This window comes from Acomys russatus, chromosome 2 (genome assembly GCF_903995435.1).
Source record: "Acomys russatus chromosome 2, mAcoRus1.1, whole genome shotgun sequence".
Lineage (NCBI taxonomy): Eukaryota > Metazoa > Chordata > Mammalia > Rodentia > Muridae > Acomys > Acomys russatus.
In genome coordinates this window covers 44,653,887-44,669,801 of record NC_067138.1, presented here as the reverse complement: position 1 = coordinate 44,669,801, position 15,915 = coordinate 44,653,887, and the positions used below count along the sequence as shown (strand labels likewise).

Below are 15,915 nucleotides of genomic sequence, written 5' to 3'. Positions count from 1 at the left end.
GGGACTTTGAAGATATTATCACATATAAACTATCCAGAAGTGGGGAGACTGACTTGAATTAGTTCAGTGGTCTGAATGTAAAGGTCCTTAGAGGAAGAATAGAGGAAGGACAGATGAAAGGACATACAAACAGAAGCAAGGGTCAGCCAGAGAGATTTGGAGATGCTAAAATACTGGCTTTGAAGATAGATAAAGACCAGGTGCCAAGGAATCAGGTGGCCTCTGAAAAGATGAAAGGCAAGTAAAATAAAACAAAATTTTCCAAGAAAGTTTTCAGAAAATACGCGTATTTTCTGACACATTGATTTTAGTTAAGTGCGATAATTTAAACATAGTAAATCATTTCTGTTATATTACTCTAGTAAACATGTGGTAATTTGTTGATGTAGCAGTGGGAAGCTAACACTCTAAAGCAGTTGGATTTAACCTTACCCTAAAACATGTCAAAGTATTAACTGTATGGCAGTGTCCCGTTCTGCCGGTGCTGGCTGCGGGGGCGCTCAAGAGCCTAGACAGCGCCTGCGGTAAAAATTGCAGGAAGAAGCCGTGGAGGAGGAAGTGGTCAGCGGCTCCCGGGTCCCAAAGAGCCCTTGGTGATGCTGGCTAGGCGGATGCTTGGGACCGCATGCAGGGCGGCCCTAGGATCGGTGCAGCCTGCGCTTGGCGGTGAGCTTGATCCCCGGGGACTGGAAAAGCGCTTGATTTCGGGTGCCGGGGAGGGAGTGACATTGGCTGTACTCTCTTCTTTAGATTTTCAGTTATTAATAAAAGTGAAGCCTGTTACAATTGGCGCGTAGGTATGCAGTGCCCGCCTGGAGCTTTTGCTCTTTTTGATCCTCCGGATTCCACGCTCTCGCAGCCTGGAGATGCGCTGATGAACACAGCGACGGAGTAAACATGGCACCAAGGTTGTTTATAATAGGAATGCATTGTGCAAGTTTAAGGGATGAAGGTCAATTCCCGCACTGAAAGGAGCCAGCAAGAAGGCCCCGGAGAGACTTAATTACAAACCTACCGTTTTAACTTACCATTGGGACCCATCAGGGCACTGCGCTCATCTCTTCATGAAACAGACACCCCCACCCCCACCCCCACCCATCCGAATTAGAACCAGGAAGATGTTTCCCCCTTCTATTGATTTTGCAAATTCGGAAGCAGAAGGCGGAGACCTGAACGTGGATATTGACCCAGCTGGGTCTAAAGCTCAGTCCAGGGCTTCAGTACCTTCGGGGTATCAACTCCACCCCCTTTTCCTATTTTAAAATACGGTCTCTTCTTTTGAGCCTATTTTCTTCCAAAGAAGCAGCTGCAGGGGCCTATCAAGCTAGCCATTGCTCCTTTGTGAACACCTTTTGTTACTGAAGATGGGCTTTTCTGTGAAAATTGTTTTCTTTCACCTTTCTGTAGCAATTATTTGTTAGACACAATCTGCCAGACTTCCTGCAGGGGCTACAGCTCCAGCAGCTAAAGAATTCACCATTTGTGCCCGGGTGGGCAGCGGCAGGGACACAAGTACACAGCCTGATCCAAGTGTAACTGCAATGGGAAAGCCTCAGCTCGTGAACGCAACGCCAGAGGAAGGTGTCTTTGTGTACTTTAAAAGTCACACAAATAGCACATGGTTATATTCTCACTGAAGAAAAAACAAAACAAACAAACAAACAAAACCACACAGCCACAGATCTCCTTTAAACACCTCACATCCCACTCTTCTCAGATATAGATTTTGAAAGACTCTTTTATACTTCCTATGGTTATCCATAAATAAGTTCTTATTATATGTAAATATTGTGTATATACTTCTGTATTTTGACTCACATATTATTTAGCGTTTAAATTTGCATGCCAAAGGTGTGTTACAGAGTACTAACCAGTCACTTATAGAAAAATTTAGTTCCAAGTTTTTATTATTAAATTACTTGAAAATCATTGTGTAATCTACCCTGTGCACATAAACAACACTTTTTCTAGAATGAGTATCTAGGAATAGAACTGTTAAAGGGAGGTGGCAAGCAATAGTAAACAGATATGAAAGGGTATGGTGGCAAGCAATAGTAAACAGATATGAAAGGAGAATAAGCATCCTGTGTAGAAATGAAGGGAGACGGTATGGCATAATTCAGGGAAATAGCAATAGTTATTGATTTCACTGTATATACATTAATTTTATTTAAAACCAAAGGCATATATATTCATCAGTTTTCTCTATAACATACCTGACAAAAACAATTTTCAGAATGCGTTTATTTTGGCTCAAGCCTTGACAAAAGAATATATAGATATTCATTCTCTAAAACTTAGACAGCCATTTTTGGTTTTTGTTTGTTCTAGACAGGGTCTCTCTGTGTACCCTTGGCTGTCCTGGACTCACTCTGTAGACCAGGCTGGCCTTGAACTCACAATGATCCACCTGCCTCTGCCTCCCAAGTGCTGGGATTAAAGGCGTGCGCCACCACTGTCCTGCATAGACAGCCTTCCCCTCCCCCCCTTTAATGTAAAACTGATGAGTGCTTCTTTGATTGAACACTAGATCAAGGGGTCAATTACAAGAAGGATATGGTATACAAAAACACCTATAGCTTGATGCAAGTAAACAGTGCACAGTGTAGGCTCATGACCTTGAGAGTCTTGAGGAAGGTGAGACTAAAGAGAAACAGGTGGTTGCTCCAGGCTTTGATCTCTGAGTGGAAAGGCAGGAAAACCTGTCTTCCTTACATATTACCTTACAAGTGAGTGGTGAGTGCAGCTGAATTCTAGGAAGTTAAAAGCCAGTCTGATGACAAGAAAAAGAAATTCTCTTTGATCCAGTTTTAAGATTTGCTTCTTAGCCCGGTGTGGTGGCGCACACCTTTAATCCCAGCACTCCAGAGGCAGAGGTAGTTGTGAGTTCAAGGCCAGCCTAGTCTACAAATCGAGTCCAGGACAGAGAGACCCTGTCTGGGGGGAGGGGGGATGCTGCTTGTTGCTAGAATCAAGACTAACATAATTTGTGAGATTACATCATTTTCCACTTGATTATTATGCCACATAGAAGATTGTGACCTCAACCTACTGTCTGTAATTTGAATTGGTTTATTCCAATTTTTAAAAGATCTAATGCTAAGGGCTGGACAGATGCTCAGTGGTTAAAGGCTCCCATTGCTTCTGCAGAAGCCCTGAGTTTAGTGCCAAGGATCCGGCAGCTCCCAGCCAGGTAGTCCAGGGGAGCTAACACCCTCTTCTGACTTCTGAGGGTGCCATTTGAGACCTTCATATATGTACTGTGAAGACATATAAAAATAAATTTTGGATCCCAGCACTTGGGAGGAGGCAGAGGCAAGAGGATTGTTGTGAGTTTGAGGCCAGCTTGGTCTAGAAAGTGAGTCCAGGACAGCCAAGGCTACACAGAGAAACCCTGTCTTGAAAAGCCAAAAATAAAAATAAATAAATCTTGGGCTGGAGAAATGGCTCAGTGGTTAAGAGCACTTACTGTTCTCCTAAAGGACTTGAGTTCAGTTCCCATCACCAATGTCAGGTGGCTCACAAATGCTTCTAACTCCAGCTCCAGACATGTGGCCTTGCCACACGTATGTTACACACATACACAAGAAGAAAACCTTAAAAGTTAAAGAAAAAGAATTTAAATCTCATCTTGAGGCTGACAAGATGGCTTAGTGGGTAAAGGTGCTGGCCAGCTACTCTGATGCCCTAACTTTGATTCCTGAAATGCATGTAAAAGTGGAAGGAAAGAACTGATCCTACAGAATTGTCCTCTCACCTTTACATGGGCTCCTCCTGTAGGACAGATTCCTAAAAGTAAAGCCATCAGGCAAAAAAGAATATGCTTATTTAAAATGTTATCCCTACTACTTCTCCACAAAAGCTCTATTTAAAACTTTAATCCTCTACAAAATGGGTCCAGAATAGCCAAGGCTGCATAGAGAAACCCTGTCTTGAAACACCAAACCAAAACAAAACAAAAACTTTAATCCTAGCACTCCAGAGGCCTAGGCAGTCAGATCTCTGTGAGTTTGAGGCCAGCTTGATTTACACAGTGAGTTCCATGACAGCAGGGCTATGTCAAGAAACCTTGTCTCCAAGAAAAACCAACAACAACAAAACGATATATATTTTATTATCTTTCCTGTATAAATATTTTGTCCACATATATGTCTTACCAACAAGCCTGGTGCCTGAAGAGGGCAAAAGATGGTTCTGGATCCCTTAAAGTTGAAGTTACAGATTGTTTTAAGTCACCATCAGATCCTAGAATCAAACCCAGGTCCACTGGAGGAGCAGTAAGTGCTATTAACCACTTAGCAATCTCTGCAGGCCCCATTTAAGACTTCTGAATGACAATGTCTGAGAAAATACATTTCTTCACACTTTCACTAATATTTGGCATTATCAATATGCTTAAGATTTACAGGCCTGACACCAAGTTCTCACTCTTATATGTCTTGTTGCATTTTGTTTTTTTTTTTATTATTTCTGTTTTGTTTTAGACAGGGCTTCTTTCTGTAGCCCTGGCTGTCCTGGAACTTACTCTGTAGACCAGCTTGGCCTTGAACTCAGAGATCCGCACATCTCCGTCTCACTAGTACTCAGATGAAAGTCACATGCCACCACTGCCTGGCTACGAGTTATATTTCTTTAATTATAGTGAGATTGGGCCACTTTTCTCATTTTATTGGTCATTTAAATTTTTCCCATCAAGTTTCTGTTCATATATTTTCATCACTTTTCTATTGGGAGTTTGACCTTATTCTGTTATTCCTATGGGCTCCATTTTAGTAATTCTACTTTGTTGTTGTTGTTTGTTTTGTTTTGCTTTTTGTTTGTATTTTCAAGACAGGGTTTCTCTGTGTATCTCTGGCTGTCCTGTAACTCTCTTTGTAGACTAAGCTGGCCTTGAACTCACAGAGATCCACCTGCCTGTTCTTCCCAAGAGCTGGGATTAAAGGCGTGTGCCACCACCACCCAGCTAGTAAGACTACCTCTTATTTTCATCTACAAATGCCTTCTTATCTGCAATTTGTTATCAAATTGTTCATTGTACATTCGTTTAAGGACAAACCCTTTATGACCTTTGTCCCCAAATTTAAATTATCTATACACTATCTTAGTATCTTTAAGGTGTTACCTTTATATTTAGAGTTTGTTTAAACATAAGGAATCAAGGAGGCTGGAGAAATGGCTCAGTGGTTAACAGTACTGGCTGTTCTACCAGAGGTCCTGAGTTCAATTCCCAGCAACTACATGGTGGCTCACAACCATCAATAACGAGATCTGGTGCCCTCTTCTGGTGCACATGAAGACAGTATACTCATAGACATAAAATAAATAAATAAATCTTTAAAACAAAACAAAACAAGGAATCAGGAGTGTGCTTATTACATTCTTCTAATTAGTTGATTGAAAATTTTATTGAATATTTTTCCAACCAATGTGAAATATCACTGTTTGCGCGCTTCCTTTTGACTAGAGTCCAGGTACACCTTTTGGCATGGATAGTAACAAACTTGTGCGCTCTTCTTGGTGCAGCACATCAGATTGGCCAGTGGGCATGTCTTTGGAGCATTTTCTTGATTTAAGAGTTAAGAGTGATGTGGGAGGGGCCAATCCGCTATAGGTATGCCACCCCCCTCCACCAATGATCCTGGGGTTATTTGTTCCCAACATACAAGAAAGCAGGTTGAGCAAGCCATGGCTAACTAGAGAATATAATATAGCAATTGTCCTGTCTCTGTATCAGCTCCTACCTCCAGATTCCTTGCTTGACTTCCTGCCACTAACTTCCCTCAGCAATGGACTTATGAGCTATAAAGTGAAATAAACCCTTTCTTTCCCAGTTTACTTTTGGTCATGGTGTTTTATCACAGCAACAGAAACCATAAGATATACAGGTTACTGTCTTATTTTTAAAGGAGAATGAAGTTAATTTTTTCTTCATACTGTCATTTGAGTTAGAGTGGGACTAATAAATTATAAACAGGACTCAATTATTAAATGTTTGATATGTTTCCAAGCTCTTGCTAAATAAAGGGTTTTGAAAGAATATGGAACTGGCTGAAGGTTGGCAATCTAGCATTCACAGCAATGTGGCAGGTCGTATGCTCTTGTTCAGTCAGAATGTATGTGTGTTGGGAAATATTTTTCATGATCTGCTAGTTTTCCCACACCAAGCTAATTCTCTAATTACTTTGTTTTTCAAGACAGGGTTTCTTATGTATCCTTGGCTGTCCTGGATTCTTTGTAAACCAGGCTGACCTTGAACTCACAACCATCCACCTGCCCCTGCATCCTGTGTGCTGGGATTAAAGGTGTGTGCCGCCGCCGCCACCACCACTACCGTCTCTAATTACATTTTAATTCTGAACCAACTACCCAGAGTTAATGAAGAAACCATACAGTGTTTCCAACAAAAAAGTCCTCACTTTAGACACCAAACCCAAAGTCAGGCTTCTTTTACTTCTGACTATGTATCAAAGATGCCCATGACTCCTTCCTCAGGTTCAGTAATTTGCTAACAGAACAAAGATAAACACTTTTTTTTTTGGTTTTTGGAGACAGGGTTTCTTTATGTAGCTACACAGGACTCACTGTGTAGACCAGGCTGGACTTGAACTCATAAAGATCAGCCTTCTTCTGCCTCCGGAGTGCTGGGAGTGCACCACCACGCCCTGCTGAAGGTAAGCACTTTTAAATTATTTATTAGGGAATTCAGATGAATAACCTGCTAACGAAGTCATGGTATGAGATCTTGAGGAGTCGTAAGTGCATTTGTGGAGGGGGTGGGATACCTGTAGTGGACTGGCTCCTCCCACATAACTCTTAAGCCCTGGACCTAGGGTGTACCATGTTTGCAACACATGGATGCTACCTCAGCAGATCTCCAAACTCCAAAGATGAAAGAGCTTAATGGGTGTGCCATAATGTTCGCCCTGTTGATTGCTCATTCAGTCTTCTAGTCTTGTTCCACTGCATGGAAGACCAGGCATAAAAGTTCCAGGTTCTATTCATGGCTTGGCCTTTCTGGTGATCGGTGCCACCCTGAAGTTGTCTAGGTCACAGGAGTCAACCTCACTAAAACAAAGGAGTCATCTACAAGCCTCAGAAGTTCTATATACTTACAAGTCAGGAAAACAGGGACAGAGTATGTATCAGAAGGTGGACTCAGTCATGTCTGTCTAGTAGTTATAATTATCTAACTATTACTACTTAGGGCCGTTGATACTAGTGTCACTTAAGTCAAAGTTGTCTAAGCTTTCATTTTTTTCAGGTTTGAAGTCAATATGGGGAAGCAGCCAGCATTTTTATTCTACTCTTTCTAAGGATGTGACCTATTGGGAACTAAAACACCTATTGAACTCCAAAGACATTATGTTAATTGATGTTAGAGACACATGGGAAATTCTTGAGCATGGAAAAATACCTGGATCAATCAACATACCATGTAAGTAATATATGTTTTAAACAGATTCATTTGTATGCTTAACTGATTATATTCAAAACTTAATTGAATGCCTTAATATTTTCACCCAGTGGATGAGGTAGGCGAAGCTCTACAGATGAACCCAAGGGACTTCAAAGAGAAGTACCATGAAGTGAAGCCATCCAAATCTGACAGTCTAGTGTTTTCTTGTTTAGCTGGAGTGAGAAGCAAGAAGGCCATGGACACAGCAATATCACTGGGCTTTAACAGGTGTGTAGATTGAGCACTGTGTATTGCAATATTACAAGGACATTTGGGAGTTTGGGACTATAGCTTACTATGTGAAAAGCCCTGGATTCAATCCACAGCATAGCAAAAATAGAAATAAACATCTCTTACTTTACTTAAGAATGTCTTAGGGAGGGGCAAGGCTGGAGAGATTACTCAATGGTTAAGAGTGCTGTTTTAATTCCAGAGGACCCAGGTTTGATTACAAGTACAAACATGGTACCTCATTGTTGTCTGTAACTAGTTTCAGGAGATCTGATACCTTCTTCTGGCTTCTTTAGGCACCAGGCATCCTTTGGTTTACCGACGGCATGGAGACAAAACATCTATAACCATATAACCATGTAACAAAAATTCAAAAGTTCAAGGCCAATCAGTGACACATTGATACTTTGTCTCAAAAAAAAAAGTTTCTTGGGGCTGGTGATATGATTCAGTGGTAAACCATATATGTTTGACATGAACAAGTCCCTGGATTTAAGCACTACTATGACAGGGGTTTAAAAAAATTATTTAATAAAGACAGTATAGCCAAGAGGTAGTGCATGCCTTTAATCCCAGCACTCGCAAGGCAGAGAAAATTGGATCTCTGTGAGTTCAAGACCAGCCTGGTCTACAGAGCAAGTTACAGAACAGCCAGGGCTACACAGAGAAGCCCTGTCTCAAAAAAAAAAAAAAAAAAAAAGCAAAACAAAACAAAAGAAAGGAAGGAAGAAGACAGGCAGGCAGGCAGGCTCTTAGAAACTAAGAGCATTTGTCTTTCCAACCTACTCAAAAAACAACAAATTTTATTTATTTATTTATTTTATTTTTATTTTTTTGGTTTTTTGAGACTGGTTTCTCTGTGTAGCCTTAGCTGTTCTGGACTCACTTTGTAGACCAGGCTGGTCTTGAACTCATAGAAATCCACCTGCCTCTGCCTCCCAAGTGCTGGGATTAAAGGCATGTGCCACCACCAGCCGGCTAAATACATAGGTTGTTTTGTTTTGGTTTTGGTTAACACATATTTTAAAGACATGTAGAATCTCCATTGTATGGTGAGTTGCTATTGCAAAGTTCTGCTCAGTCTGTTATGAAACATTATTTGACCTATGTTTTCAGTGCTCAACACTATGCTGGAGGATGGAAGGAATGGATAACCTATGAAATCTCAGAGAAGAAACAAGAAAATTAACTTCTGATATAACAGACTGTGTTCCTATATCCAAGGATAGTGGATTAAGCAAAAGAAAAAATCCAATCTTGGCACCAAAGGCTAATAGATTCTGTATAACTACTTGGCTTCTCTTACTTCTCTCATCTGTGAACTAAAGACACTGCTCCCCACACTGGGCATATACCTTTAATCCCAGCACTTTGGAGGCAGAGGAAGGTGGATCTTTGTGACTTCAAGGCCAGCCTGGTCTACAGAGTGAGTCCAGGACAGCCAAGGCTATCCAGAGAAACCCTGTCTCGAAAAACCAAACCAAACCAAAAACAAAACAAACAAGATACTGCTCCCCTGAACATTTTCAAAGTCTACTGAAAACTGAGATAATATGAATTACCATGGAAATATACAGATTCTACAGCTAATGTTTTTAATTATTACTCTTTCATACATTGATCCAGACCAGTTTCCCTTCCGTCTAATTTAATTTTTAAGTATTTTGGTATTCCATAATATCAGGTAGTTTGTATTAACAAATCATGTACAGTCATGGCCATGAGCAAAAATGGTATATTAATAAGCAGTTCTGATCTCAAACAATGATGAAGCATCTAGTTTTAGGCCTGTACCTGTAGCTCCAATACTCAGGAGATTGATGCAGGCAGATTGCTATGAGTTTGAGGCCAGCCTGGACTACAGAGATCCTCTTTCAAAAGAAAAGACTCTGGGGTCTGATGAAGTCCACTTGGAACAGTAAAACACATTCACAGCCTCTGAAGACTCAAGTGTGGCCAGAATAGTAACAATGCAACTAATTTTGAAAATTAAAGTTAAGGTGAGGATAAAAATTGCAGTGGGTTATGACTATGGCAAGCAGACCAGCTCAGCAGAAGAGGGAGGGAACTTTGTAGGGTAGCAGAGGTGTTCTGTGGCATGACTGAAACATCAGGGGTCTGTGTGTCAAAATTCATCAAAGCAAACATAAAAATACGTTTTACAAGTAATATACCTCAATGTAAAAACTAATAAAAACAATTATTATCCCAACCTGACTCCTTCTGGCATGCATGCATTTCTTTAGAATGTTAAGTTACATGGCTATTACTGTGCTGGCATAATAGGAACAAAGTAAACGTGTGTTTTCCTACCGCTTCTGACCCATTTGTTTTTTTTAACTCTCATTCATGTAGTTATTTAGATCATGTAGGACCTACCTACCAAAGCTCTCTAAGCATTTCCTTTCCCAATATGAGATGGAAAGCCATTAAAAAAATCTGGAAATAGTTAACATTTGAACTTTTTGGTTGTTTTTTGGAGTTAGGGTTTCTCTCTGTATAGCTCTGGCTGTCCTGGACCCACTCTGTAGACCAGTGGCCTCTGCCTCCTGAGTGCTGGGAAACATTTGACTTTCTATTTTCACATGTCAGTCTGGTTTCTTGATTGTTCTTCCTACTAGGACTAGAAATATTAAGAAACACACACATGAGCACACACACAAATGCATACATGACACACACAGATTCAAGAACAGGTTAGTCTCCCTTTTTTTTGGTTTTTTCGATATAGGGTTTCTCTATGTAACCTTGGCTGTCCTGGACTCACTTTGTAGACCAGGTTGGTGTTGAACTTACAGAGATCCTCTTGCCTCTGCCTCCCGAGTGCTGGGATTAAAGGCCTATGCCACCAACGCCCAGCTCAGGTTAGTCTACTTAAAGGCATTACTGAAGTTGCAAGACTTTTGAAGATCTATGATCTTAAGGAGAAATAAGCTGTAGAGAATCAACCCAAATTGTAGTCAAGAGCCCAGATAATAGTGTCAGGCTTTTAGTTACAACTAATAGTACAGATAAGCCATCAATTGACCAGTTGGCTCAAGAGCTAAATATCAATTAAACCCTGAATGAAGGTGTCTTCTTAATCATATGACAGATGGATATATAAATGTGACTATATTCTCGTAAAATTTCTTATGGACACTACAGTTTGAATTTCATGTTTCATGTGTCACCAAATATTCTTTCAACTATTTAAAAAATATATCAAACATTCTTACCTCAAGGCCAGACCAAAAGCATGTGACAAACTGGCTGAATCAGACCCAAAGGCTATTTCTACTTTTCATATATAATGTTGGGACTTTTATCAAAACTTGCTAGGAACAACAGTAAACATGGTCATTTTTTATTTGTTTTTGTTTTAAGATAGAGTCTTACTGTATAGCTATGACTGGCCCAGAACTCAGTATGTAGATGAGGCTGGCCTCAAACTCATAGAAATTGCCTGCCTCTGCTTCCCAAATGCTGGCATTCATGGTGTGGGCCACCAGCAGTAAATAGGATCTTATGGTTGAAAAATAATAAGAAAGAAAGAGCTGGGTATGGTAGTATATGCTTATAATCCCAGCACTTGGGAGGTGAAAGGAGGAAGATTAGAAGTTCAAAGTCACCTGGCGTGGTTGTGCATGCTTTAACCCCAGCACTTGGGAGGCAGAGGCAGGCTGATAGCTGTGTGTTCAAGGCCAGCATGGTCTACAAAGTGAGTCCAGGACAGGCAAGGCTACACAGAGAAACCCTGTCTTAGGGGATTTACATTTTGGACTTTCAGACACAAGGATTAAAGTAACCATCTTTGGGTTTCTATTTTACTGTGAAGAGATGCCATGACAACTGCTATAAAGGAAAACATTTAATTGGCGCTGGCTTACAGCTCAGAGGTTTAATCCATTACATGCAGGCAGACATGGTGCTGGAGGAAGAGCTGAGAATTCTACATCTTGATCCAAGGCAGCAGGAAAAGATTGAGCCACTGAGCCTGGGCATGAGCTTCTGAGAGCTCAAAGCCTGTCCACAAGGACACACTTCCCCCACCAAGGCCACACCTCCTAATAATGCCACTCCCTATGGGCCAAGCACTCAAACACAGGAGTCTATGAGGACCACTGCTATTCAAACTACCACAGTGACTGTAACAAAGAAAGAAAGAAAGAAAGAAAGAAAGAAAGAAAGAAAGAAAGAAAGAAAGAAAGAGAGAAAGAAAGAAAGAAGAAACTAAAATACATTCAGTAATTTGTTGACAAAAGTAAGGGGAAATATATCAAAACAGAAGAAGTATCTAATAGATTCTAGAACTTGAAACACAATAACTAAGCCATACTCATTGGAGCATGCCTGTTATCTCAGGCACTCTGTAGGGCCAGGCAGAAAGACTGTGAGTTCAAATCCAACCTAGGCAAATTAATAAGAACCTGTCTCAAGAATTAAAAAAGGGTAGGAAGGTAGCTTAGTGATAGCACATTTAGCTAGGACACACAAGGCCCTGGTTTGATTCCTGGTAACCAAATATAAGAACAGAAAACAACTAACACCCAACAGATTTAAAATAGTTTTAAGAACAATTAGACACAAACAAGATTAATGCTAATGAAAAATTAGGGGTTTATATGTTAATATTGTAGTGATGTGGAAAAGAGAAAATTATAGAAATATACTATGTAGCCTAGCTTTTTGTTTGTTTTGGTTTTGGTTTTTGGTTTCTCAAGACAGGATTTCTCTGTGTAGCCTTGGCTGTCCTAGACTCACTTTGTCGACCAGGCTGGCCTTGAACTCAGTGATCCACCTGCCTCTGTCTCCTGAGTGTTGGGATTAAAGGTGTGTACCACCACGCCCAGCTTGTAGCCTAGTTTTAAAACGTGAAATTATATGATTTATTGTATATCAGTTATTTAACCATGGCTATGGAAATAACAAATGCCAATTTCAAAAGAGGAGAAGCACCCAGGTATTAACAACACTGTTTACAGTCTACCTAATGTCTGTTACTTATTACTGCCACCTTTTCTATATGGGGGAGGGGACAGTGATTATTATTGAGGGAAGAGTTAGAGGTACATACAGAGAGGAAGCGTAAGAACGGGCTTTTTTTTTTTTTTTTTTTGGTTTTTCAAGACAGGATTTCTCTGTGTAGTCTTGGCTGTCCTGGACTGGCTTTGTAGACCAGGCTAGCCTGGAACTCACAGCACTTTGCCTGTGACTCCTGAGTGCTGGGATTAAAGGTGTGTGCCACTACACCTAATGCCTTATTTTTAAAGTAGCTGTTTTGTCCACAAATTTAGGGATTTCCTTGTTTTTAATAGCTGAGTAGTATTCCACAGGGTAAATGAACCACAGTTTCTTTATCCATTCTTCAACTGAGGGACATTTAGGCTGTTTCCAGGTTCTGGCTATTATGAATAGAACTGCTATGAACATTGTTGAGCATATGTCTTTGTTGTGTGCTGCAGCATCTTCTGGGTATATTCCAAGGAGTGGAATAGCTGGGTCTTGAGGAAGCCCTAATCTGAGATAGCACCAGATAGATTTCCAAAGTGGTTGTATAAGTTTATATCCCCACCAGCAATGAAGGAGTGTTCCTCTCTCTCCACATCCTCGCCAGCATGTGGTGTCACTTGAGTTTTTGATCTTAGCCATTCTGATGGGTGTAAGATGGAATCTCGGAGTCGTTTTGATTTGCATTTCTCTGATGGAACTAGAAATGATCATACTGAGTGAGTTAACCCAGAAGCAGAAACACTAACATGGTATATACTCATAATTGGGCACTAGCCCAAAAGGCACATCCCACAAAAGTCTTCACTTACCAGGAGATTGGGATAGATCTGAGGACATCCTAGTGGGACTCTAGGTAAGAGAAATATAGGAGATGGGGAAATAGGAGGACCCAGAGGGTCCTAGAAATCTACAAGAACATCGGGATGGGTGGATCGGGGCCCAGGGGGGTCTGCTCAAACTACTGCACTAACCAAGGACAATATAAATAGCAAACACCGAACCCCTACTCTGATCTACCCAATGGACAGGACATTCTCCACAGTTATGTGGAGAGCAGGGACTGACTCTGATATGAACTCTGGTGTCCCATATTTGACCAACTCCCCTTGGTGAGAAGGCCTGATGGCACCCAAAGAAAGAATAAGCAGGTTACCAAGATGAGACTTGATAGCCAATGATCATATAGTGGGGGAGGAGGTCCCCCTTGGTCATAGACCTAGGAGATGGGAATAGGGTGAAAGCGTGAGGGAGGGAGGAATGGGAGGATACAAGTGATGGGGATAACATTTGAGTTGTAATCTGAATAAATTAAATAAAAAAATCTTTATAAAATAAAATAAAATAAAGTAGCTGTTTTATCTCCATCATTGGAGAAGATAACTTCGAGAAGACTAGATCACAAGGGAACAGAGGTAGTCATAGAAAACATGCCAACAATGGACAGAATTTTGAATTAATCAAATGTCTTTCCCTTCACTATCATCTTCATCTATTTTATAATTTCCAAGGGGCCTCTTTGATTCTGTAAGAATGTATTTTGCTTTTTACTATCTATGTGTCATAATACTTAATGGATACAGGTTCAACACAAGATTTATTGATGTTTTACATTCTTTTAGAAAATATTTATATAAGCCATGCATAGTGGTACACATCTTTAATGTCAGCCCCTGGGAGGCAGAGGCAGGTGGGTCTCTGTGCATTCAAGCCAGCCTGGTCTACAAAGTGAGTCCAGGACAAAGAGGACAACACAGACAAACCCTGTCTCAAAAAAAAAAAAAAACAAAAAACAAAAAACCCCAATATATATATATATATATGTGTGTGTGTAACTGTTTCTCTTGCACTTGGTAGTACAGCACATGCACACAGTGCCCACATATGTCAGAAAAAGGAGTCAGATCTCTTGGAACTATTGTTACAGATGGTGCTAGCAATTGAACCTGGGTCCTCTGCAAGAGTAGCAAATGGTCTTAAACTCCTGAGCCATCTCCCAAACCTTAAATACTGCCTTTTTGTTGTTGGTTTTTTGTTTTTGAGACAGGGTTTCTCTGTGTAACCTTGGCTGTCCTCGCTTTGTAGACCAGGCTGGTCTCGAACTCACAGTGATCTGTCCGCCTCTGCCTCTGGAGTGCTGGGATTAAAGGCATATGCCACTGTGCCTGGCTACTGTGTTATTTTTTTAAAATACTTCTAAATAATTTTTATGTATAGTTATTTTATCTACAGCATCACTTGCAATGATTGGTCCCCGCAGAAGCCAGAAGAGGGAGTCAGAGCCCCAGAAACTGGAGTTACAGAGTGGTCATGTGGATGCTGAGAATTCAACCTAGCAGCTAGTGCTTTTAACTGCTGAGCTGAGCCCAAATGATAAAGATAAAATAAAGAAGCCAAGCCTGGTGGCTCATAACTTCAGTTCCAGCATTACAGAGGCTGAGGCAAGGGCGTCAATGGTTTGAGGCCATCCTGGGCGGAGACCTTAATTCAATCAATCAATTCAAATGAAAGAGTGAACAATTCCCACAGTGTCCAGCAAACTATATTGTTCCCTGTGTGGGGGAAACAATTTATTTTTAAATTACCAATACCTTTTCAACACTGTAAATTTTTTCAGCTCCAAGGAGTGGGGGGAGAGGGGGAGGGGGAGGAGAAAAAGATGAGAGATTCAATAAGGAGAGAGAAGGGGAAAGGAAAAACTTCTAGAAAGTATTATCCTGGTAGAATTTCAGATTATATCTGAGCGTGTTTATAAATTCCTACTTCACATTTTCTTTGAAGATTGTATCTGATGATAGGTTTAAAATTTTTTTTAGGTTCATTTTAATCATATGAGTGCTCTGCCTGTTTCTGTGCAGCACGCTGTGGTGAGCTACCCTGAGGGTGCTAGGAATCAAACCTGGGTCCACTACAGGAACAACCCATTTTCTTTACTACTGAACCAACTTTCCAGTCCTGATGACAGTTGTTTAATCTTTGATTCTATGCTACTTATTTTTTTATTTTTTTGGTTTTTCAAGACAGGGTCTCTGTGTAGCCTTGACTGTCCTGGACTTGCTTTGTAGACCAGGCTAAGCCTGAAACTCACAGCAACTCGCCTGCCTCTGGCTCCTGAGTGCTGGGATTAAACACGTGTGCCACTGCCTCCTCCCACCTTAGCTCTATGCTCCTCTTTTAAAGCCGTGCTGCTAACTTTATTTTTTTTAGTTTATTTAATTTTATTTCATGTGCATTGGTGT

At 40.7% G+C, this 15,915-nt stretch overlaps 1 protein-coding gene across 1 annotated transcript; it reads left to right on the top strand.

The window, feature by feature from the left end:
• Positions 1 to 499: 499 nt before the first annotated feature.
• Tstd3 (thiosulfate sulfurtransferase like domain containing 3) lies at positions 500 to 9,184 on the top strand. The gene is made up of 4 exons (XM_051160839.1): positions 500 to 666; positions 7,262 to 7,435; positions 7,525 to 7,684; positions 8,804 to 9,184. The coding sequence occupies exons 1-4, from the start codon at positions 597 to 599 to the stop codon at positions 8,874 to 8,876; spliced, it is 477 nt and encodes a 158-aa protein (XP_051016796.1). The 5' UTR covers positions 500 to 596; the 3' UTR covers positions 8,877 to 9,184.
• Positions 9,185 to 15,915: the final 6,731 nt, after the last annotated feature.